Source organism: Pyxicephalus adspersus, chromosome 4, assembly GCF_032062135.1.
Source record: "Pyxicephalus adspersus chromosome 4, UCB_Pads_2.0, whole genome shotgun sequence".
Classification (NCBI taxonomy): Eukaryota; Metazoa; Chordata; class Amphibia; order Anura; family Pyxicephalidae; genus Pyxicephalus; species Pyxicephalus adspersus.
Genome location: NC_092861.1, coordinates 34399348 through 34426191, shown reverse-complemented (window position 1 = coordinate 34426191; position 26844 = coordinate 34399348). Strand labels below are relative to the sequence as shown.

At 39.0% G+C, this 26844-nt stretch overlaps 1 protein-coding gene across 3 annotated transcripts; it reads right to left on the bottom strand.

The window, feature by feature from the left end:
• Nucleotides 1-1483: 1483 nt before the first annotated feature.
• Nucleotides 1484-26844, bottom strand: AP1S3 (adaptor related protein complex 1 subunit sigma 3). 3 transcript variants are annotated; one of them, XM_072407857.1, is made up of 5 exons: nt 26719-26844; nt 12954-13132; nt 6978-7086; nt 2958-3095; nt 1484-1816 (listed from the first exon to the last, which is right to left on the bottom strand). In XM_072407857.1, the coding sequence occupies exons 1-5, from the start codon at nt 26821-26823 to the stop codon at nt 1781-1783; spliced, it is 567 nt and encodes a 188-aa protein (XP_072263958.1). In that variant the 5' UTR covers nt 26824-26844; the 3' UTR covers nt 1484-1780. The 3 variants fall into 3 exon arrangements, with proteins under 3 accessions (XP_072263958.1, XP_072263960.1, XP_072263959.1); XM_072407859.1 differs by lacking the exon at nt 26719-26844 and adding an exon at nt 26257-26289; XM_072407858.1 differs by lacking the exon at nt 26719-26844 and adding an exon at nt 24820-24915.

Sequence of the window (26844 nt, the reverse complement as noted above, 5' to 3'; positions counted from 1 at the left end):
GATTAGCAGAGTGGTTCCTGAGCAAGCTCATGCTGCCATTGGTTGGGACTTTATAGCGTCTCTGCTCCCAGTCCCTGTTGTAGTGTTTAGCTGGGCTAATCTGTGCTGGAGAGTTTATTGTGTGATTTTCTGTTGCTGACCATTGCCTGTTCCGACTTATCAGTTGTACTCAGCCTGGACTGACCTCTGCTTATGCCTACTCCCACTGTACCTTGTTTGGTGGACCACCTGTGTATGACTTTGGCTTTGTACTCTGGATTTGCCTGGTAGTTCTTGTACTGCTTATCTGTCGGTCCCTGGTCTGCTGCCAGGCCATCCCCAGACACCATCCTTTGCTCACTATCCTTGGGGCCACCGTGAGACACTACCAGTTTCTAGAGGCTAAGTGGGGGCCTTGTTATAGGTGAAGAGTGTGGCGTTAGATTGGGGGACAGGCGTCTGGTGAATACTAGTGCTGACCAGGGCCTTACACCAACATGCATTTTTTCTTTTTTACAATGCATGTGTTTCACAAATCACTTTAAAAAGTTTTACAGCGGGTTAAAGTATAACTGTGTAGAAGTTACAGTATAACTGTAATAGTATAACTGAAACCCCTACATTTTGGCACAGGTTCAAGCAGTTAATTAAATCTTGGTAATAAGCACAACAAAACTGTAATGGTAAGCATTATGGGTGCCTTGTAATCATTTAGGCCAGCCAGAGCAAATGTTAATAGGGAAAAGGTCTACTGTATATAGATTTTTTCATTTATTCCTGTGCTTTACAGTTAACTCTTCCGCTGTGCAAACACTAATTATACACTAATTTTTTCATTATGGTAATATACAATTTTATACTTTTTACAGTTTGAAAGAAAAAAGTATATTGTTTAGAGTGTAAAATAGTATATGTGCAGCACGGTGGCTCAGTGGTTAACACTCTGGCCTTTGCAGTGCTGGCTCCCAGGTTCGAATCTCAGCCAGGACATTATCTGCTTGGAGTTTGCAGGTTTTCACTGTGTTTGCGTGGTACACCAGGTACTCCGTTTTCTTCCCACATTCCAAAACATGCAGTAGGGTTGATTGGCTTCCCCCCAAAATTGACTTTAGACATGTGTTAATGACATATGACTATAGTAGGGACATTAGGCTGTGAGCCCCTTTAGTGCCAGGTGACATGACTATGGACTTTGTAAAGTGCTGTGTAATATGTTAGCGCTATATAAATAATGAGTAATAATAAAAATAATAAACTGAAATAGAACTGCTAAAGCAAGGCTAAACAACTCCCAGAGCAACAAGAAAAATGGCCCCAACCACCCCTTGCATATTTACTAAAACTCCATTATAAAAAAAAAATACTTTTTATATAGAACAAACAATTAAGGAAGACATAGGTAACTATTTTTTCTATAGTGCCCTTAGCTGTGGTCAGTTTTTTGGTTGTTGTGGTTATTTAGGGTAATGCTAGTACAAATAAACATAAAAAAGAGCACAAAATGTAGATATAAAAATATTTTATTTGTCATTTAAAAATCATGATTTCCTTTGCATAAATTTATTCCCTGTGCATAGGGTGTGCTTAGGTCCATACTGCTGCAAAGGGTTCTCTAAGGTAGTCCTGGTGATCATGTCCCACATGATTCCATGTTCCCTTGTTGCAAGTTGGCAGGTGGCCCGCCCAGCGGTGCCATGTCTTCATCGAGAGCACTGTGGCAGAGAAAATCCTTGGTTGTCCAAACAAACCCTCGGCATAGGCTCTGCTCTTGTTACAGAACATAAAGAATATATTTCCCAGCTTAAAAAGTTGGTTTGTTCATGTATTCTTCCATTGTCTGCAAAATAATTTGAAGCGGTTTATACAAAACTCTGCATTTGTTATATTTATTTTACTATGACATTTGGTATGCAAAATATACAGTGATTAGAACACTTTCCTGTAATCCAGTTTTCCAGAACTGTGCTAGTGGTTACTTTTTTCAGATTTTGTTTTACCTGCACAACAGGTCATCTGTATTCAGATATTTTTAGATATTTTCATCCATAAAACCTGAGCTAAAAGCTTCTTATTAGATACTGAGAAGGTTTGCCCTTGTTCACAGTTCCAGTGTGTAACTGGCCTTAACTGTGGCTCAAAATGGCCAAGTCATTTAGTTACGCAGTTAGTTACCCAGTCCTGGGGCCATTAAGGCATCTTGCCAACCAAGGCTTAGTTACTTAATATTCAGAAACCCAAATGGACCAAGCCCTGCTTCCCCCTGTCTAGCCACAGCCTACATTCTTAGGACTAAAGATCAGTCTGCTGAGAAACTGGCTTCCATGTCTAAATATGTCAACATCTTTTTCTCAAGGTAGGATAGTGTGTTTGTTACAGGTCATAGCGATTTAACAGATAAAGTTTTGCTCCAGCCATAGTCAAGTTTTTGATAAGTCCAAGAAATTACCTAGACTAACAGCTAGCATTCCTAGTTTTTCCAGGTTACTGATTGAGGTTAGGGTTTACTTCCACATACTATGAAATAAGTCTGTTCGATTGGCCAGGGCTTAGAATCCAGTAATTTGATATAGAACCCAATTGAACAAACAGCCAAGAAACTATCTGTGAGCCAGCTCAGTCCCTGGCTCTTAAACCAAGTGCTTTAGGCTTGGTTAAATGTCCTACAATAATTTTGGAGCTGGCTAGGACTGGCTGGCTCCGCACTATATAATGAACGTTTAGCCTTCCAGGGCTTGATGTCTTGGGTTTTGTAGAAGCCTTGGCACTTCATGCCAAATTACAATAGTTGGCCAGAGCACCATATACAAATATTTTATCATACACACTCTTGGAACTCATTTGGACTTTAAAAGTTTTTTTGCTTCCTTAGCACAATATGTCCTCAGGTATTACTTCTGGACACATTAATCAGAAACTTTGAGATAGAGGTAGAAGGATAATGCTGTTTAAATAAACTGAACAAAAACAATCATTGTTACCTCTTGTAACATGTCAGAATCCTCGATGGCTCTCACTACCAGCTCTTTAGAGGTCTCCTGAATTTCTCCACCCATCAGAAACTCATCCAAGATAAAATAGGCTTTCTCAAAATTAAATATTATGTCCAGCTCACAGACCTAAAATGTAAAAAAAAAAATAAAGTATTAACATATTTCACAAATCAAGTTTAGCATTTTCTGTTTTGCAATTATTTTAACACTACTATTTTAAGGCCTCATTAAGCCTCAGCCATGTAAATATAAAGCATTGTGGTTTTCAATGAGCACAGGGTATAAGATAGCACTTTTGATGGGACCCACTGATTGATTGGCTTTGCTGTCACATGCTCACATTTCTCAAAGTACTTCTTGCTTAAAACAAAACTAATGTTGTTGGTTGGTGGTGAGCTTCTGCCCTAACTGGCAAGTATATACAGCATTCCGATTATGGCATGCGCTTACCTTTTTTAAGCACCCTACAGTGATGACAGGTCCAGTGTTGCTATAGAAAACCAAAGTCATCATGTTAACTGCTGACACTTCTGGGTCCACTGCGAGTCCTTTTTGGCCACTATGCAGATAGCAATGATGCATGCTCAGGGGTTACATTGTCCCCAGCATACAGGTCTATTATTGGTGGTGAATGGATTGGAGCCAGACTCTAAACTGCATGGCCCATGCACCATGCAGTGTAAGCAAAAACCAGAAAGCCACCAGAAGCGGAGGAACGTTTGTTTTTTTTTTTTTTTTGCCAGAAGAGACTTTGCATGTCTGCCAACAACTTCTACCTCTTGGTGACTTTTCAAGTTTAAATGATCACTACAGTAACTATTCAGGAAAACTATGCAAATATTTAGTAAGTTTCACTTACAACTTCTACTTCCCACCATTTCCTAAAGAAACCTTCCAAACCTTTTTAAATAAAAAGTATTCCTATTTAACCACTTATTAACCCTAATATGCCTGAATTAACTCCCATCTTCCTTTACCTATTATTTTTGGCGATTTTTCTTCATTTGCTTTTTGTTAATAATTTGTTACATTTTCAGTGTCCCATAACAAGCAAATGTGCATTAATTAAAAAAGATTTCCTTTTCCCCATTCAAAGAACTGTGCAATGCTTTGTTCCAGATATTTCACTTTGGGATTTTATTTTTATGTATGTATTACTTAGTTACCTCAAGTAATGCCAAAGTTATACTACTAAAATTGATCAACTGAATCAACAGAAAGTGATCCAAAGAAATACTCAACAGAGCACCATCATTTTTGTATGCAATAATTTTGGATAAATTACATAAAATGTACATATTTACCCATTAATTGTATTTACAACTCTGAAGGGTTAACAATACTGGAACACTGATTTACATAATACACTGGTCAACAAACATTTTCTTGTCAAACAGATTAAAGTCATTTTAGGTTATGTTTGAAGCACATATTCCAAATATGGTATTGGTTTTGCTAGATTGGCTCTAGTTTTTGAAATAATGACCGCAATAATAACCTCATAGAAATCTATTAAAACATGAACATTAAGCAAAATTAAACTAGATATGCCTACGTATACAAAAATAAATTTTTGAAATACTTAATGTCAATATATTCTATATTCAGTATATTTACAGAACTAATCACAAAGAGGTCACTGAAAAACTCAGTTTGTATGATTTCCTTTTATGCTGATGATCGGGACAATCACGTCAGTAGTCTGCCATCATGTGTCTATCCCATCTGCCCTGATACCATTCTTCCATCACCTTTATATCTTGATGGAACCTCTCTCTCTCTTTGTTCCTCACTGAAATCCCCAAGGTTTCCAGGAAATTTTAGCAATTGGCACACTGTGCCAGGCAGAAGCTTCAGTATCAGTCATGTAACTTGTGAAATTTGAATTATTTATCAGTTTCCGAATCTGGGGTCCATCAAAGGTTCCCTTTTAATTTTTCAGTACTCAATCCAGGTAAGAATCTACAAATGTATTTGAAGCAATCCCCATCCTTTTTCAGAGCTCTAACAAATTGCTTCATTATTCCCAACTTTATGTGTAGTGGAGGGGGAATGATTTTTTCTTTGTCAACCATTGGCTCGTTAATGATGTTCGCGGCACCTTTTTTCATGTTTTCCCTTGGAGGCCATGTTACTTTTTTCCAGTGATCCTGGTTTGCTCTACTATCTACCAAGCAGATGAAACATGGATACTTTGTATATCAACTTTGCTGTCCAAGTTTAACCATTTTTAAATCAACACATATGGACCACTGGTATTCATGATAGCAAAGCTTTTGTAAGACCATTGTGATATTTTCATATTCTTCTTAAAGTTTTGTTGAGTGACCAATTGGAATTGATGTATAGCAGTTGCCATTATGCAGTAAAACAGATTTCAAACTTTGAGTGGAACTATGAAAAGCCGCCAGTCTTCTGCTCGGTATTCTGGTACTCCCATATAGGCTAGTTAGTCCAGGGATGTTACAATAGTACACAAAGTCTCCATCGTCACTGAAATATGGTAGGAGTGTCAGATCTCTTGTCCTATAACCTGTAATTTTAACTTCCAGTCTCAGACAGTTCTTTTCTTTTTGCCTGGATGCTAAAAGTTCAGATGCTTGTTTTGACAGACTAAGGTCACATAATAAATCATTGAGCTCTTCTTGGGAGAACTGCTCTTTTGCTAACTCCTGGATTACAGTCCAAACTCTGTATATCCTCCATGTTGGATACAGGAATATCAGGGAGTGTACTGAACACTGGTATGGGAACATCAGCACCATGGCACAGGTCGTCTTGCTGATTCTAAATCAGGGTACTCCCACTTGATTTTCTTGTAACAATTGAAACCTTTTACATTCACAGAACAAAAATAACAATCATTATGATGATTTTTGGGATCTCATCATACCATAGGTACACCAAACTTCAAACTTTTCAGTTTTCCATTTTTTTAAATATGTAGACACTCCACACAAGTTTTGCATACCATATGGGGAGCCCAATACTTATCTTGGTCCCCCAGTTTAATACCAAAATATGCAAGATATTCTTGATTCACAAATTCTGTAATGTTTTTTTCTCTGTTTTTGCTGAGAATATTCACCACAAATGTAGCAAAATACATTAGGGTCATTTAAAAAACTTCTTCTTAAAGAACTCATATTTCTGTAAAAAAATAAAATGTATAAATAAAAAGAAGGCCAATGAAAGTTTCATGAAAACAATGCTACATTTATTATATAAAATGCAAAACATTGGTGTAAATAAAGATTGATAATAATATGTGTTAACATTTGTTGTTGGTAAAAATCGTCTATTCAGATTCCTGTATCCCAAGAATTAGAGCCAATTCAATAAAACGGATATCATTTCTGGATTCAGCAGACCTAAAATACACTAAATATATCGAAAAATCCTTGGCAAGTAAAAAAAATTGTTTTTGAGCTGTGTTATTAGTGATATTTTTTTTTTATTTCAACTAAAATAATAAAAAACACACATACAATTTAGAAAGTTGTGAGTGGACATCCCTCCTCAGCATATGGTAGGTAACCCCAGGACTACCAATAAAATTAAAGCAAGGCAGACAAATTTGGAGTTTTAAAATCAACTAATTCCCATATTCTCATACCTTTAAGCTAGAAATAATTTAATAAATGCTGTAAGATGCATTTAGACATCTCAAAAATCTTTGTTGAAATTTATAAAGAGGATTTTTAAATACAATATCATGGTGACAACAAGAAGAAGAGAAGGGATGAGAGAGAACTTAGGTTGTATATTTCTATTATAAAATACTACAATGTCAGTGTTGAGGTTTTCAAAAAAATGTGCCTCTATAGTAAGGCCTAAAATATAGTATGCCATAAAGGAAACCTGTCATGACATACAACTGTAGGCTTACACTAATTACACAATTGACAGATGCTTGGTTATTTTTAGAAAGGTTTTCATTAAAATGTGAAGTTTTTGGTACAAAAGTACAATATATTCACATTTGTAAATGTGTCAAGGATTACTTACATTTCCAAAGTATTTATCAAGCAGCTCCACAAGTCGATGGACAGTCTCAAGCGTCAGCAACTCATTGTCCTGATCCTCAATAGCACAGCAGAAGTACAGACTGGCATACCTACAGAGGAGGAAACAAATAATAAGTGATACAGTAATTACAGTACCAAAAGGCTGTGTTAGCATGTTAAAACTGTGCAATGGTCAGGTGTCATGGACTATACAATGTTACTATACCATAGGAATATTGAAAAGAACACTTAGCATTAGCATTAGCCATATTCATGGTCACCAACACATCTGTATTTGTCAACCTAGGGTTCTCACTTAATAAAAAACAGAATGAACAGAATTACCTAAAATGAATGGAACATTCTAAACTATTTGATTGTCTGTACCATTTGTTCAATAAAGAAAAGGCAATCCAATTATCAAAAGCTGTGTTTTTTACGATTGGTAGCACTCAGGTTTTGTTTGATCTGTCCAATTTTAGAATAGTTGTTTATCATCTAAGGCATAAATCACCCACATCTGTGTCTGAAGACCACCATTCTCACGAGATGTGAAATTTGCAGATGTCACTAATGTGCTGTTTGTTTTGGGGTGCTGCTTTCAGAGTGAGAGGTGCTTATCATAAGAGGTGCAGTCCATAGGCAATAATCACTCTGTAAACTGCTGAATGATGACGTTATAATTTATTACAAGGTATTTTATATATGTGGTACCAATATATCACATATCTTGGTTGATATTTACAGAAGACTTTTGTTCTGGAGAAATATTTCTTCTTGGTCCCAACATGATGTTCTCTGCTTTATGCAAAAAAGGTTGTCTCTAATTAGGGTCGTGTTCTTTATGACCATTTGAAAAGGGTAATTAAAGAAAATATAACAATTTTGACATATAAGTCTTTTTAGCTGAAGATGATATTGCATTTCAACATCAGCCCAGGCAGACTCAGAAACAGTACATTTGCTCCCATGTACATCAGTGAAAGAAGTAGACATTTCCATATTATTATTGTTATTATTATTAATCATAACCCAGCAGGACAAGCCTAGTATTACGAACACATCACGTTCTCAGAAAACAGAATGACATTCTAAAAGGAAACCAGTCTGGTAACATCTGGGTGGAAACACAAATAAGGACAAAATTTTTTCCCACTTAAATTGCATCTCTGGATGGTCGGACTTTTTCCATTTAGGTGGAATGGGAGGTTTATCTGAAGCAGTGGAACATGTTTACTGTGCAAAGCGTATACGTGCAAGGAAAATAAATGGAAGCTATTTTTGGTGGGGCGCTCTAGTTTTCTACAATTTGTTGTATTTATATTTGGTGTGCGACTTATAAGGACACAAAAGCCCTATTACTGTGGATGAAGTCTCCTCTCATCATCTTCATCTACTACCTGTCCACTTGATTCAATTTCCTCTGATCTACTCCGTGCCCATTCCTCCACCCTGGGCCCCGCTCTAACTCAACTATTTAACCTTTCCCTCTCTACTGGAATTTACCCCTCCACTTTGAAACATGCCATTATTCTCCCTATCCTGAAGAAACCCTCACTAGACTCCTCACTACCTTCAAGCTACTGTCCTATGTCCCTTCTATATGTTTCCAAACTTCTTGAGCGCCTCGGCTACAAAAGACTCACCGACTACCTCAACACCAACTCTCTCCTTGCCCCCCTCCAGTTTGTCTTTCGAACTGCCCACTCCACCCAAACAGCCCTTACTACAGTGGCCAATGACCTTATCAGAGCTAAGTCCCAAGGCAACTTTTCCCTTCTCCTTCTCCTTGATCTTTCGTCTGATTTTGACACTGTTGATCACCCCCTTCCAAAACAAATCATGCGCTCCATTGGTATCAGTGACACTGCTCTCTCTGCCTTTCTTCAGTGGTACTTCCCCCTCTCTAACTCTTCTCCCTGGTAGTGTTCCCCAAGGGTCAGTCATTGGACTGGTTCTTTTTTCTGTACACTTCCTCTCTTGGTAGTCTAATATTCTCCTTTGGTTTACAGTACCATCTATATGCTGATGACTTGTCTCCCTCTGAGTCCTGGATAAGGTTTCATGCTGCCTGTCTGCCATCTCATCATGGATGTTTGACAGGTTTCTGAAATTCAACCTGGATAAAACAGAACTCATCACTCCCCCCCCCCCCCCCCCCTTAAACTCTAAATCTCCCCCTGACATATTTTTGTCACCCCTGGCATATGTCCCCCCTCGACATATTCCTGTCTGCCCCTACCTGTCCCCAGAGACCACCAAACTCCTTGTACATGCTCTTATCTCCTGTCTGGACTACTGCAACATCCTCCTCTCTGATATTCCACTAACCCGACTCTCTCCTCTACAATCTATTATGAATGCTGCAGCCAGACTCATCCATCCTTCCCTCCGCTCCTCTTCCGCTGCATCTCTTTGTAGTTCTCTTCATTGGCTTCCATTTCACCTGAGAATCAAATTCAAGCTCCTGTGCTTTGCTTTCAAATACCTCCACAGTTCCTGTCCAACCTACTTTTTGAAACTGGTGGAAAAATACTAACCGCTCTCTTCGCTCCTCCAATGACCTCCTAATGACTTCCTAAATCATAACCTCCTCACATGCACAACTGTAAGACTTTTCTAAAGCTTTTCTCTGGAATGGTCTTTCTCGTCCTATTCAGCTTGCTCCTGCCTTCTGCTCATTTAAAGGAGAACTCAAAACCCATTTCATTAAACTTGCCTACCCGTCTTCTTCTCTGTCTCCTAAAATCCTTTCTACTGCCCATCACACCATATGCCCCCTTCCATTGTGTGAGACTTCCCCCACCTCCTGGATTGTAAGCTCTTCGGGGCAGGGTCCTCTCCTCCTCCTGTGTCACTGTCTGTATATGTCTGTCGTTTGCAACCCTTATTTAATGTACGGCGCTGCGTGATATGTTGGCGCTACATAAATCCTGTTTTTTGATAATAATAATAATAATATTAATAATAAATTCTTATATTCTAAATGACAATTTTCACCTTGATATTGCACTAAATTCACGAACTGTACTATAGACGGAAAAACAAGGGAGGTGCAGCGTGACGTCAGTGGAGTCCTAAGTTGTATAAGGCAACTGCTGCCGAACCGTACGTATTTTATTTCTTTCTCAGATGCTCTTTTAGCTAAGTATCACTTTAACTCTGTATTTTCTTTAACTGTTATATTTAATGGCATCAAATAGTTTCTTGTTTGGTCTTAGATTCGAATGAAATAAACCCATAATGAGTGAGAAAAATCAAACAAATATTTTGCATTTCTTTAGTAATACCAAAGATAATGCAACTAATGATAACACTGCACAAAAAACAATTTTGCTATTGGAAATAACACGTGATTTACATGATATTGAGTGTGCGGATTCCAACTCTGAACTCAGAATTTGCCTATCATGTACAAATTTTAAGTTATAGGCGTGCTATAGCTGTTCAAATGGTCAGTAATTGGGTAATGTACTTTTACATGGGAACATTAAAACACTTTCAGCTACCACTATGCCTGTTGCCGACTCAGCTGAATCACATCCCCTGGTGGCAATACATGTTCCAGCAGCGGCTGGGCAAGTCAGAAATAGGTATATAATGCGGGATGGACCAAGGGCTTGTCTCTAGTGCCAAACCATCCTTTTGGATAGTACAGCTAGGCCATAGCGAGTCTGTTTTAAGCTGAAAGGATGTGTAGGTGCAGCTGTGATAATAAACCAGACAATTTTTGCTACATTTGTGGCAAATATACTCTGTGTGATCAACGCAAGAACCTAACCAAGAAGGTGAGATTGCTTACATGTATTACTTTGGATGTGAAATTGGAGATCAGGATAAAAGCTGGGCACCTCATATCTGCTGTCAGGTGTGTTACGTTGGCCTAAAACAATGGTTGAATGGGAAAAGGAATAAAATGCCTTTTTCTGTGCCTATGGTTTGGCATGAGCCAAAAGACCATCACTCGTGCTCCTACTTCTATATGAGTAAAATTGCTGGGTTTTCGAAGAAGAAGTCACTGTTCTGAGCTTCTATCCTGAGTCTATCCTGATTGTAAATCTGCTCTGAAGCCAGTGCCACATGATGCAGAGAATCCAGTGCCAGTCCCTCCTATATCTATTGTTACTCACAGTGACATGTCGGATGAGGAACAGGAGGATGATGTAGATGTTAATGTATGTTATGAACCCCCACATTTTATAGGCCAATCAGATTTAGATGATCTAGTAAGAGACCTGTCTTTGTCAAACGAGAAGTCTGAACCTCCAGATTAAAGGAGTGAAATTTGCTACAAAAAGAAACGACAACTTCACACTTTCGTGATCGTTACAGAAAGTTTGGAGGTTATTACAAGCTGGAAAACCACATTTGATTCTGTACTGACATGAGTGGTCTGATGATGGGGTTAGGTTGCGAATACATACCAGAGCAGTGGAAATTGTTAAAAAAAACTTGCGCAAAGCAAGTTTAAAAGCTGTATTGCTGCATAAAGGTAACGAAAAATCTTGTTCCTCTTGCTCATGGCAAGGGAATGAAAGAGACATACAATTCCATCTAGGTCAATTTGAAATTGATTAACAATTCAGAACACAAGTGGAATGTTTGTGGTGACCTGAAGGTGGTGGCACTCCTTCTTGGCCTACAATTGGGATATACAAAATTTTTGTGCTTTCCGTGCCTGTGGAACAGTCGTGATGACAGAAACCATTACAAAGTGAAAGAATGGCCACCCAGACCTGAACACACTGTTGGCCAGTACAACGTGAAGCATAAATTACTCATTGATCCACAGAAAGTTTACCTTCTGCCACTTCATATTAAACTTGGATTAAGGAAAAACTTTGTTGTTGCAATGGATTGTGATGGTATGGGTTTTCAGTATCTGAAGGACAAGTTTGGAAAAGTTATAACAGATGCTAAACTGAAGGCAGGCATTTTTGTTGGTCCCCAAATCCGCAATTTGATGCGTGATGTCACATTCAGAGAAAAACTCAACCCACCTGAGCTCGCTGCTTGGGATTCATATGTGTCAGTTGCACAAAACTGTCTGGGCAACCAGCAAGCTGAAAGCCATGCTGAACTCGTGAACAACATGCTAACAGCATACCATCAACTTGGCTGCCAAATGTCACTTAAAATTAATTTCTTACATTCCCATCTGGCTTCTTCCCACAAATTTTGGGTGATGCGAGTGATGAACAAGGGGCGAGGTTCTACCAGAACATATCAAGGCCGGTGCAATCCTAACATGATGGGCGACTACTGCTGGTTTCTGCAAATGGGAGACAGCGGAGAGCCACAAACGCAAAAACAAGTGCCTGAAACACTTCTGAAGTGTACATGTGTGTTGAACAAGGGTGAATTATGTGTAATTGTATATGTTGTTGCAACATAAAACTACGTTTTTGTAATGTCATGGAACTATGAGGCAAAAGTTGGTTATGTATAGAGATTACAAAGAAACTGCGGAACGAGAGAATGTAGCTAATTGCGTCTAAGTACGTGTAAATAACTTAGGATCCTGATGCCCTAGGCAGAATCGGACTTCAGATTTAGATCCAGCGCACTTGATTTAGTATAGGATTAGACCAAGTAGTAGGCAATATTTATTTTCTTGTGATGCAGTGTAATAGTAACAATAGTAATACTTCACTTAACCGTGCGCTGATCAATGAATCAGAGCCTCCACAGTCCTCGTCAGGCACCATTAAAAAAGGTCATTATTTTACAAATGTATTTATCGTTAAATACATTTGACATTAAAAAAAATTCATATTATTGGTCTGCGGGATTTAAAATTTTGAATTTAGTGGTCCATGAGCTCCAAAAGTTTGGCAACTGCTGCTTTAAACCACCTGCTTTAAAAAAAAAAAATGCGAGCAAGGTCTTAGAGAGACTGTACTCAAACAGTAAATGTACAAGGCATGCCTTTCAATTAGTTTGTCTATATATAAGTGAACAACATGAATTACTTTACCTCTTGAACACAAGTTTTAGATCTTTCCAATCTACAAAGCTGCTTGTCTTGGGATTCCGAGAAAGAATGATGTGTATCAGCTCCCGTGTTATCTTGCGCTTCTCCTTCTCTGGCAGTGTGACATACCATTTCTGTAGTCTTAACTTCCCTTGCCGGCTGAACAACAGAAGAAAGCGAATCTGCAGGGAAGGAATAAAGAAAAAAAGTCTGGGTAAATGTAAGCTTTTCAACGCAGACCATGATTTTAATATTGTGTTGAGGTCTGACGTAATTAGGTTGCCTCACCACACAATTAGTTACAGTACCATTACATGTGGTTATGAAGAGCTATACATTTCCTTGGCAAACTACAACATACAACTGCTGGACAAAATTAGATATATAAACAGCCTGATTGTTCTAGATTCACTTCACCCCAAATGCACTAAACCTATTCAATGCAGGTTCCTCTTCCTGTGTCACAGTCTGTATCTGTCTGTCATTTGAAACCCCTAATTAATGTGCAGCGCTGTATAATATGTTGGCGCTATATAAATTCTGTTTTTGCCCATTGTTAGTCATTGAGTCAATCTGGACTCTAAAGAGTGACTATAGCATGCAAATGCACTAAAATTGTACAAAAAGACTACCAAATGGCTGAGGAGCATTGTGTTAATTAAAAAGGGGGAAAAAATATGTACAGCGGGGGAGGCAGTATATAGCCTTCCATTAACAGCATTGTGGTGATGACAACAAATGATAAAATAACAAAAAATGAGTTCCTTTTCATAACTGTACACAATGTGTAGCTACAAATATATTCACAGCAAGTTATGTCATTTACTTTTATATTTTCTGCTCAGAACAGTGACACAATGCATGTATGACAAGTGGCACAATGGGGCTGATCAAAGCTTGGCCGGAGAACATCCAATCATCTAACAACTATCATGAGTGAACCTGGGGGATCCAGCAAACCTGGAATAATTTTCTTTAAAATCAAGTTGTTTCATGACTGCCTACATTCTCCAGTCTTGGAGAGCTTCAATAAATCAGGCCCCATGATTAAATAACAGCTTTATTGACAGCAGTAAGCAATGTAGTTAAATAAGGGGGCTCTGTAAGGTTCAGACATTAAGAAGCAGTGCTGCTCTTTTCTTGCTGAAATATCGGCTGCACATGCAGATAAATCTAGCACAACGAGTCACACAGAACATACAGCAAAGATTTGTGATGATTGCTTTACAACTCATCTTTAAATACCAATGCTGAATTTACACACAGCATAACCCTAGGGGTTATAAATATTTGAAAAGCAGCATATGTGACATTCAGCAAACATTCCCTAAATGAATCAATCAGTGCATCAGAAAAATACACACAAATCAATAAATGGTGAATGACACATTCATTGTCTTATCAATTGAGAAAAACAAAAATAAAAACAATTCTGTCAAGTGTAGATATAAATCCTAAATGAAAGACACTCAGTTTGCTAAAGGACTTTGTATCATGGACAAATGCCATATTTGTGTTTTTTATATTCATAAAAAATTTCTTTCATCTTTCTTTCAGCCTTTTTTAGCCTCTTAATGTCTACATGCATTTTCTCATCTTTGGATGCACATGATTGCTTGGGACCTGATATCCTTGGTTTCCTGATATCCTTATGACCAACTTTGGCATAGCCACATGTCTCTACCAAGGTACTATACCACAGGGAGACAACATAGGAGCTCAATTAGGAGACCGTTGTCACCCTTTATAATAAGTGCCCAAACAAAGACTTTCAATGCAGGATCTATTACTAGAACACTGATACACCAGGAATAGGTGAATTCTTGTGGAAGAAGTTCTCCAGTGTAAATACCTTGAAACTCTAGCAGAGACATTGTTGCCACCTGTTTATTAACAACTTTTCAAGGGTTTCCTCTGCTAAGTATTTCAAAAATAAGAATAGCGACCTACAGCAGGAGCAAATTGGTTTTACTTAAAGATCGGCAACTTGATGTATATACTGCACACACAGACATAGCTCCCAACTATCCCAATTTCACAGGGACATTGATGTGTTCCAGACATCATCATGGTGTCCCACTGAGTGTATTAACACGCCACATGTGGTGGATTACACTTTGGTGTAAATAACTTTACACTTGGTGTAACTCCAATAACCACATAGAGTACAGTTGTAGTAGCCTTAGGCTGGATACACACGTGCAATATTTGTCGTTGGAAAGAATCATTCATGATCCTTTCCAACCACAAAAGACTGCACAATGCATGAACAAGTGCTGTACATACAGTGCCGTTCTGTTCTATGGAGAGGGGAGAACGACAGAGCGGCACCCCGGTGCCCTCTTTTCCCTTCACTTTCATTACGATTGTTCCTCTTCATTGCCCATGGATCCGCCAGGACAGTCATCCAGATGACAAGCACTGTATGCCAGATTCTAGTCCAATATTAGCCCTGAGGTGATTATCGGATGAGAATTATCTGACGTGTGTACGGAGCCTTACTGTAGCATGTCCTGGCAGCTTCCTTAGGTAAAAATTTGTAAACATTTATAAAGTTTTAATGAATGATCACTATAACTGACTGTAGAAGTGATCATTTATCTCTGAGTCACTTTATGTTGCGTGGAAAATGTGCACTGCACCCATTTATTCCTACTGTCCCATATTCACATTGTTGAAGCTCAAGTCTAAGGCGATGTAAAAGTTGCTACTATTTTTTCAATGGTATTTTTGTGATTTGGTTAGTTAAGGAAAGATCAGAAACTATCAGGTTTGTATTGACGTCTACCCATTGGGAAGATTTCCCTTACACAAACAGGCAACCCAAAAGGACAGAAAGTGACAGGAAGTTTGTTGTTTTATTGGAAAGAAAATGTTTGAACCTGTGAAATATTTACAGCCAAAAACCTGAACGATGTCTCAAGCCTTCCCCAGTTCATTCACAACTAGAAAAAAAATATTTGACCTATATTTACTAGTCATTGGCTGGAACTATTGGCAGGACCTATTTATTTGCATTTAGCTTCCTACTCTTTCTACTACCATTGTATAATTTCTGCCCACACTTTGCTATAAATTCAGTTATAAAAAGTATAGGAACATGGGCAGAGTTCCAATTAACTACAGCGATGATGAAGACAGTCTAAGGTGAGGCAGAAACTCATTACAATGAAGCCTTTCATCAATTCACACATGAGGAACTCCCACTTTATATTGTGACAATTTAATTATAAACTATGGTAAGAGCTCAGTATTCTGGCCTAATTTATGAATCATAAAGACAAGCACTGCACCCAAGTTTATTAGAGTTATAAGAGAAACTACTTATATATGAAAATTTTTATAGAAAGACTCTACATTTAGCCCTAATCTCATGAAATGAGATCATGAAATCATTTCTTAATAAAAAAACATTCCCAGTTTGACAAAAAACAGGAAATTATATGGGGAGGTTGTAGGCAGTTGTAGTAATTAGTAAATAGAATGGCTTATAGAGTGTGACACATTAAAACTCCCACTGAATCATGGGGAGTATCATTTTACTTTGTTTTATATTTGCTTAGGTAAATGTTCAATTTTTTTCTTTATTTATTCTTCCATACATATTTATTAGAGGAATGCACTGTTCATGTTTTATGTTTGAAATAAACATGTCCAAGAAAAAGTATTCTTGTTCTGAAGTGCCATATTTCCTGGCTTTATGTAGACCCTCTGAAATCAATAATATTAATACACAGTACTTAGCGCCCACATATAAGGCAGAGCTGTACAAAGTCTATAGTCATATCACTAGCTGTCCCTCAAATGGGCTCACAACCTAATGTCCCCATCATAGAATAGGAATGTGGGAGGAAACTGGAGTGCCCGGAGGAAACACATGCAAAAACTCCATGTCCTGGCCGAGACTCAAACCTGTGACCTAGCAATGCAAAGGCCAGAGTGCTAACCTCAGAGCCACCGTGCTGCCCCAACTAACCCAAAACAAGTATGTAAATAAGGGCTGTTCTGATTCACAGTTACCTCCAGCCAGTTCTACTTTCATCTGTCACTCATGGAGCAGAACATTTTTAAGGTAATACGCCACAGTCATATTCAATGTATAAAAAGTTAACATATAAAATATATATAAAGTTCATAACATCCATTTCATCATATTTTTTTTCTATTGCATTTTCTTTAAGAAGGAAAATTAAAAATGTTACTGAATGGTTGCATACTTGCCATCGGTATCCCTGTTGGGTTTCCTCACTCCCTTAATTTCCAGCTACAATAACCACACAAAAAAATAGGAAATCTCTCCTAAATAATATACAAACAGGAAGTATGCACAATACAAGGCTTTAATCCTTTTTACTTTATTAGGAAAAATGTTTGGGCCTAAATAGGTTAACTATTTATATAAATTAGCAACGATTACTATGAACACTTTTCCAAGAAACTTTATACATGTCCAACCACAAAACAAAACACCATGAAATACTGGATTTCATCTACATCTACATCTACATCTTGTTTTAGTATACATTGCTTCTCATCAGGTGAATGCGTCCCTTTTTGGTAATAATAAAGGGAATCACATAAACAGTTTATTTTAATTAGTTTAATTTGGAACATTAGATACATTGTGTTCCTGTTAAATACCTTTGGAGAATTTTCTAGTATACCAGACTTTACACATTGGTGTCACTCCATTCAGTATTATCACCTGCTGCAATGTCTGGTAATGTCTCTTCATTGAAGCAGAGAAAAGTGTTAATAATGTGTGAACATTTTTTCCATGCATTAACACCTAAAATATTTCTCTTGTAATGTCAACATCCACTTCCTAAAACCAAGTGAATCAGGAAGCTGGGGTGTTAATATTGCTATGGTTTTCCCACCAGGTTAGTAATTGCAATACTGACTTGGCCATCTACCTGGCACTGTTCTTGTGATGTCAGCAGTGCAGCGTGGGTCCTTTCCTTTCATTTAAAATGACAAAAGAATGTCAATTCCTAATGATATCAGCCTAAAACTCCAGATATATGGTTAGTATAAGAAGCATGGCCAAGCTTATGAGTAAGATGAACAGAAGCTCTGGAACTGTAAAGCTGCAGGTAATAAGTAAAACATATGTATGCTGCAGATCTTTAGAAAAAAAAACAGGAACAATAAAACTTTTAGTCTTTTATCTGTATAGGACCCACCCTAGTTCTAAGCCACACATGCAGTTAATTGAAAGCTAGAAACTCATACAGTGTTCTCCCCGGCCTTATTCATCCGGGTGCACCACCCGGCATTTTTCAGTAACCACCAGGCTGTTTTTAGCATAAATTTGGTTACAATACATGGGCTGCCACCCACCCATTCTCACCCAGCTTTAAAAATAATTGTGGGTTGACCACTGTCATATATAGACAAGACCATACCATTATTGAAACACAATAAAGAACCTAAAGCCCAATTCCGTTCTCACCGTTTTAAATTGCATTACATACCTTAAGAAGGGTCTATCTGGAATGTAGATCATGGTGTCATCTCCTACCTCCCCTTACAGCTGTGGACATAATAACTACTGTCTGTTAGCATGGAAACTGCTTCTCTCATGGCATGTGTGATTCCCTACATCACTCAGGCTCCTCATTAGTGGCCTGGTTGTCATACATTCCCCTAGTAGTACCAAGGGCATCACAATCATGGCACATGTGTCAGCAAGCATGCTAATGCCACATGCCGAATAGCGACTTCTCCTACTACTGTTTTCAATGTCTTTAGAAGTGTAAAAGGTATACAGAGCAAAAGGCTGTCAAGTAAAAATGAAAATGTAGTTGACTATGTCATTAGAATATGACATATAGGAATAGATCCTCCCGCCAGATGTAGCTTGCAGAAAGGAGGCGAGCTTTTAGTATATCACGTGACCTTTACAGTATTTTAAGGTCCTAGATGTTTAAATGTACTAAACATTTAATTAGATTCTAGCACAGCAGCTCTGCATCTCAGAGAATTTTTGTGAATCTTCAGTTGCCAGTAGAAATCAGCTCTTAGGATAAAATATAGGCCAACATGGATATCCACTTTGGAACAATCTAATCCTCCCCAAAAGCAATCCACTCGCACAGAAAAACAATTCTGCCCAGAAGTAATAAACTTGGCAATTAGGACAGCAGATATAAAGTGTGAAGGATGCAAGTAGGAATAAAAAAAAAAAAAAAAGAATTTTCTATATAATCTGTTTTACATATCACAGGGGAAACGATATCCTTATTAAAACAACGTATACCTCATCAGAACATACAGATAAATGTAGAGAATTCTAATTTAAAAAGTAGGGATGAATAGGAACGTGAATCCAGGTATTCCTGTACAATATTTGACCTCATGACTGCCCTTTTAGCTAAATCAGCGCACATTCCAGATTCTTGTAGGAAGTCCTTCAAGACTAGGAGCTGCTGTAGCTGCAAAGGGGGAGTCGGGTTGAAATGAATGGCCATGGTTTCCAAACAGGGTAACCAACAGCCCTGGGTGCTAGCCATGTTGGTTTTGTGTTGCAGAATTGTGGTAGCTGTCACACTCACAGGAGTCACTTTGAAGGAACAGAAAACTTTCATTTAACAACCATTGCTTTATGATCTTTTTTTTATTGTCTTTTTTTCCAATGCTCTAGGAGAGTTGCCTTCATAACTAGACAGGAATTGAAGGAATCTCTCTCTTGGCTTCAGTATAACCCAAGATGAGTTTTAATCCCTCCAACGCTGTCCAAAAATGTTATAAAATATTTTGGGTAGAAATACACTTTAAAACAACTTTTGCAAAATAAAGGGTTTTTTTTTACATATTGTTTTGCTTTTTTTAATGTGGTTGTGGTTTTAATGAGCATGTGGTTCACGAATGCAACCTTGGCACAATGGTTAGTAAACAGTTTTCCTAATCTCATGCAAAACTGAAATAAAAATGATTTAAATTGAGAAACAAATAAAATTCAGATTGAAAAAAAAGAAACAATATATAACATAATTGTGCACAATAAAGGAAGCCCGTGCAAGAGAGATCTAAAGAATATTTTTACTGCCTGCTGAAAATGCTTGTTACCCGGCTCTCTGGCATAAACAAATATCCACCAGGTGATAAGTATACTTGTTTCAAGTTAGTGATTTGGAACGCACTGCAGCCACTGAATCAGCATGAGAACCAGGAAACTATCATATTTAAATAGAACACTGATTATTGAAGCTTCTGTATTTGTTCGAGGTTTCTTTAAATGTATCAGTTAGGCCATGTGTCACCAAATCCTGTTCTTCCTGTCAGCCAATCTGATGTAAGGTTAAAATGTTAATGGCTGTCCACCAGTAAAACCAGAAACACAACCTTCATCTGAAAGTGATGGGAATTGTCCCGTTAAGCCAAAACATAAATAGACAGAAGTGGCTGATCTTATCCTAAGTGTTTATAGAAAGGAAAAGTTATCATACACCTAATGCCAAGGTTTACCCATAAACATGATATTATCGCTAGGATTTAAATACAAACACTCCTAAACATAATATTGTCAGTGAAACTTTGACCGAAGTTGTAAAGTCATCCAGAGGAAAAAAGACTTTACTTTCATTAAATTGGAACTTAACTGAAGTTTTGCTATGTTATAGGGGGAAATTCAGAAATAGTAAATATGCCTTATATGTAATATTATCATGTACCCTGACATGAGTACCTTTTGTCTTTACTATTTCTGAAAATGATCAGAGCACTTTCAGCTATGTGGGGGTGCCTAGGCACTCCATGCTGCAGCCTCAGAGCTGTGTATGCAGAGTAAAAGCTTGGCCAATGCTGCCTCTGCCTGCTGGTCTCAAGAAAAGTAAAATAATTTAAATATTAATCGTTATTTACTCAGAGAAGGAAAGGCCAAAAGGATAATCTGCCAAAACAGCATCACTGACCTGACACAAAGAGCTTGAATATATAATCCAGATAGCAATGATGTCAGTGTGCTCATAGCAACCAATAAGAAAATCAATGGTCACATATAATGGGGTGATAGGAGGGGGATGGAGTCAGGGTGAGATACTGACGCCAGAGATATGGTGTGTCCATAAATAATTTGCTCACAATATATATATCAGGGACTGCCGTTTCTGATCTCTCCCTCACATGCATGTTCCTTGGCTGCCATGATGAACCTCTGGATTCAATGATTTCAGAACAGGAATTCTGGCTTTGCCTGTAGTATATTGGAAATCAGTGATTCAGACTGACCCTAACAACCAGTCCACACCACCTGAATCATGCATTTTTGTGCATTAGGGCAGGAACTGGAACATATCATGACATATAGATGGTTTACATCAATACATTGTATGTGCTGAAATGCAAATACATTTGCTTGCAAGTGATGCTATTTAAAATAAATTACGGTGCAACACTTTGGATAGGGTATGGTAAAGCATGCCCTGGCCTAAATAAGGGCTAACATAGTGTTTCTCAACCAGGGTTCCACCAGAGGTTGTTAGGGGTTCCTTGAGCAATATAACCTACACAAATGATCTTTTGTCTATCTGTAATGGTGGTATTCTTCTCACTGACCAACAAGATAATGTAATGTGAGGGGATTCCTGAAATGTATTTCAAGGATTCACCCATGATTAATAGATTGAAAAAGGCTGCTCCAAGGCTTAAATTATGGATACATAGTAACTTTTGTAAGTTATTTACACATTTGAAAAAAAGGTACAGGTATAACATTCATCAGAAAGCACATTGGTTGCCAGATGAGCGAGTGATATCAGATGAAATAAGTAAATGTCATGGGAAGAATCTGTGAAGAGCTAAGCAGACATGGTTGTGTTTATTCACCGGATCTTGGCCTTTGTCAGTTGTCGTACTGCGCTAAATGGACCAAGAATCTCTCCTCTCCTGTTACCTGAACAGAAGCGCACCTTATTTCTGGGTTATTTTCAAATTGTGCCCTCACTACTGATATAGAGGGTTTGCACATAGGCGATTTTGTGCATCCAAGTGAATAACACGGTTATAAATAACACTGGGCTATACTGGAGTCACATCACAGCTACATAACCATGCATTCATTTCCTATGATTGTCTTACAAATTATTCACAAAGAAGTGATCCCTCAATCTTTAGGCAAACCAACTACAGTGAGGGAAAGAAGTATTTGATCCCCTGCTGGTTTTGTATGTTTGCCTTCTGACAAAGAAATGACCAATCTATAATTGTAATGGCTCCTAATCTCAGCTTGTTACCTGCATCCAGTGAAGACACCTGGGAGCCTGAAATCTTGCTGGTTAATAGGGGTTTAAATACTTATTTCACTCATTACAATGCATATCAAGCTCTGACTTTTGAGCACTGGGTTTTGGAGGGTTTTTTTGTTGTGGTTTTCTGTCTATCACAGCTACAATAAACTTACTATTACACTTATAGATTGGTCATTTCTTTCTCAGAGGGCAAATGTACAAAACCAACAAATACTTCTTTCCCTCACTGTATATAGGTGCTGATAATCTGCACTCCTGGTTCAAGAAAACTTCCAACTTTTTGCAGTTAGAACGACTGATGCCCATAAACACCTTCAGGTTTAAGGAAACCTGACAAATACAAACATTGTTGCTGATGACTTTTTCTTCTGAAAATGCTAGTTACCTGGAAGCCAACTTTAGTACTTATCTAGGTAAAATATGCAGATTGGGGAGATTTAATTTATCTTCCAATCCCCCTGTTCTGTTTGTTCCAGGTCAGTGACTCAAAATATTGAAGCCAGAGGCAGCCGTACAATTAGCATTTTAAGAAAGAGGTCAGCCATTTATTTGTTTACTTAAATACATATTTATTTTAGAAATAGATGTAGAGGACTTGAAGAAGTGGGGATGGTAAGTGTAACATAACCTCCTTGGTAATATATTCCCAGTCCTTGTGTCACTTTGTTAGCTAAGAATTCCCCATAGACTTCTATGTGACTACTTGTCTCAAATACTGCAATATGGCACTAATACGCATGGAAATCAGCCAGGAAAAAAACAATTCTTAACACAAAGATTGTTGTTTATCTGCTACCAAATACCTCTATTTTACCTATATTCTAATTTAAATTCTAAACATGTCCCCAGTCCACATCAAAGTGTGTTGTTCAACCAGATGCCATTATTTTCTCTCTATGGGTGGGGTGGCTCCCAGGCAAATTTCATGCCGTGGTAATTGCAATCTTCCAGCACCCGGTCACATAGTCAGGGATTGGTATCTTTGCAAGGACCTAAATTCTAGTTTATAGCACTTCACAGCACAGCATGACAGGGCATTGCCATGGCTTCTGGAAAATGTACTTCCTGCTACTCATACAGGATGTGAGTGCAGTTCAGTAACAGTTCAGTGACACCTGCAAATCTTCTGCTTGGACTGCAGTACAACTGGTTCATTCCTTGTGCTGCTTCTCCCTCGCTTTGAGGATGCAAAGTCAAAATATAGGTAATAACTCTGCTTGCATGGAATAAATGATTATAATGATGTAATAATGAGGCGGCTTCAGTCATTTTTTGCTGGGGAGTGTGAGAAATAATTTTCCAGCCCTGAATTCCATATTTGAATAATTGCATGGTAAGAGGTTCTTAGAAAATTAAAATGTAATGTTATTTAGTTAGCAGCCACTATAGGCATGCTGCACATTCTCCCATGGCTCTGATCAGTAAGCATGGCATGGATAGGGATGGTACATAATACCCGAGCCTATTTCCTGGATACTCTGCACACATTTTCCATCATCCTTTTACCCACAAAATCTGCCTTAATTAGTGTGCTACCAGGGAGAGTATACCAGGCAAACATAAACCTCAAGACAGGAATAAATGAACCATTATCCATTATTAATACTAATAACAGGCAGGAAAAGGGAGGAAAAATACCATTTAAGGTTTTATTATCAGTGCACAGGGGCTAAATTACAATAATCTGGTCCTCCAAACAGAAGTGACATGACAATACATACAATGCTGGCAATAAGGGCCACTGATGGGTAATCATATATTATACACAACAACAAACAATCAGCAAGTAGACAACAAAGCAATACTCATGACCACATCATGGCATTAAAAGACCAATTGTGACAACATGAGAGCAACCAATGGGCAAACGTGACAATGTGTGGCAACAAACCTGCAGTTGTGATAATATGCAAACAGGAAATGGGCAATCGTGACAACAGTCTGAAAACAATGGAGCAGTTATTACTACATGAAAATAACAAATGGCCCTGAAGAACATCCCTGCATCAGTGCTAGGTAAAAAGTTGCTAAACTTATCTTCCATTATGATTATGGGGAGGCAAAGTGTCATTGCAGTCAGAGGGGGGCATACGTTGGTCAGGTTCCTGTGTGTGGGGCATAATATCTCTTGTATCAGTGGAAAACATAATGTCCCTTTCATTGGTATCAGTGTAAGGAAGGGAGCATTCTGTTCCCTTCATTTGTGTCACTGGGGGTACACAGCTGAAAAAAGGTAATGCCCATAGGAGTGACAGACATAGGGAACAATCGGGGCCAAGATGGGGCCCCTAGACTTATTCTGCACTCCAGTACCCATCTGCTGTTTTGCAGGTAATGGTCATGGGCATGGGATGAAGGGGTGAGGGTGCTGTGGGGAATAGGGGGTGCAATTCACATCCAAGAACCCCCTGGTGCTGCCACTGTGTATGAATGATTACAGAGATGCAATATTGTGCAACTTTTTTATCTCCTAGGAGTTCTGAAGCAAATTAGATTAACAGTTATATAAGATCTAAAATGTCTGTGCAGCCCATATTCTAGGGTTGGGTTCCAGGAATATATCACCGCCTTATATTTACAGCAGATTATTCTGTCTAGACTGAAATCTTTTGTTGTACCATGTGAAGGATCTGCCTGCTCCTAATCAGCATCAATGACAGGCTATGAGAAAATGAAGACACCGGCAGGAAAGGCGGCATTTCCAATCGTGCGTTCAGGTAATAGCAGATCACTGTCACAAGCGTGCGTTGCTATGACACCTTCTATTAGCGATGGATGAATTTCGGTGCAGGGCAGGATTACTAGCAGTGCAGCCAGTGATAAATCAGAGGATGCTTCTCCATTTGTGCCGCCATCACAACAATCTGCAGCAAACTCTATAAAATCCAAGCCATTTCCTAAGGGCTCATTCCTGAGCCACACTCCAGCCCACATTGTTCTGCCATAACCTGTAATACCACACAATGAACATTTCATGGCAACCAGTTACACAAAAATGCTGAGATACTTCTCATTGTCAACCTCTCCCTATACCATGACAAATGGAGTCAGAATCAAACACTTTCTGGTCACTGCCTGGGATGTAGGGATCAGTATAGGTTTGGCTGTCATCCCCCCATACAAGTCATGGAATCCTATGAATCCCAAATGCCTGTATATATCAGGAATAAAGCCCGGCTCACCAGCACTGGCCAATCTATGAGACACATTCAACTGAGCATTACAAATGAAGCCTTGGGGATCTTTTTAGCACTTTAAGAGCTTTTAGGAGCAGCAAACCACCTGCACATGGGACCGCATGAAAAAAAGAAATCCTAACTGCTCCTATTCACTTGAATGGGGAAGGTTGAGACAACAGATGCAGCAGAATGCTGTGGCTCCCCCCTGAAATGAAATTAATAATGCAATTTACAAAGTATTTCATTCCAATACTAATGTTACATAATGAGTCAGTGCACCCACATGTGATATTTATTATCGGTGGTGGGAAAGTGGCCATTTCACTTCTACATATTGTAATGCTCCAACACCCTCCCGATCGTTCAATCACAGCCTATGACGTCCGTACTGCCCACCTGGGAGTTCGGGGTGATCTCAGACAACTTTGTATATTCTTCCTATTGTCGCAGCCATAGCAGATGTGCAGCCACAGGAGCTGTATAGCACTGCACAGGCTCAGAAACATGCACTGACCATCGGATCTGAGATTACTGGGAGCCAGGTGATAATACCAGAGGGCCCCTGTGCAGCACAGTCTTGGGGCCCCCATGGCGATCCCTTGTGCCTAGGAAGGGTGCAGGGCTCCAGTACAGCTGCACACTTTGCACCCCACCTGTCTGCCTCTGACCCCAGCACCACAAATCTCACAGAGGCTGCAGATTGGTCATTTTCAGAACAATGACAGATCTGCAGCTTTTGTTTAAAATGTGACAGCACTTCCTGGTCTGGGGTGACAACCTGTCCCTGTCTCCCAATATTTCTCCTGCGTTGTCACCATCACACAACTCTATAGGTGGCCATTTAAACACATCACATAACCATCCTCAGGTCCTCACCAGCGGTGAACCCACCATGGAGCCTTCACTGGCCACATGCAGACAGGAAGTGGCTGCACAGAGGTGTCAGGAGATCAGCAGATCGCCAATAGGTAAAACATTGCAATATTTAATGGTGAATGATACAGAGGGCTTTAGAAAAATCAGTGTCACTCAGGTAGGGTTGTCAGATATTCCATGTTACAGAGGAATGAAGGAGACCCAGTGACATCTGATCACAAATCACAGCAGCCATGGTATAAATGGCTAGAGAGGAGTGCGGGCCTTCCATAGGACACTGGCTGGATCCTTGGCAGGGACCCTATACAGGTGTATGCAGTGCACAGGTAGGTCTTCAGCCCCTCCCCACATAGAAATATCACCGTGTGTGTGTGTCAGAGGGCTGCCCGGTATAACACAGCTCACCCCCAGTACTTGCTGCCAGCCCTTCCCCTGTATGGCCCCCCAGAAACCTCTTCTTACCATTTCTGTTCCGGCGGAAGAGACAGGTGACAGCGACAGAGGTGAGACTGGTACAGCCACTTCACCACCGCCGCCCCGCCCACTTCTACTACGCCCCGCCCACATGCACCTGTCGCGGGTCGTCAC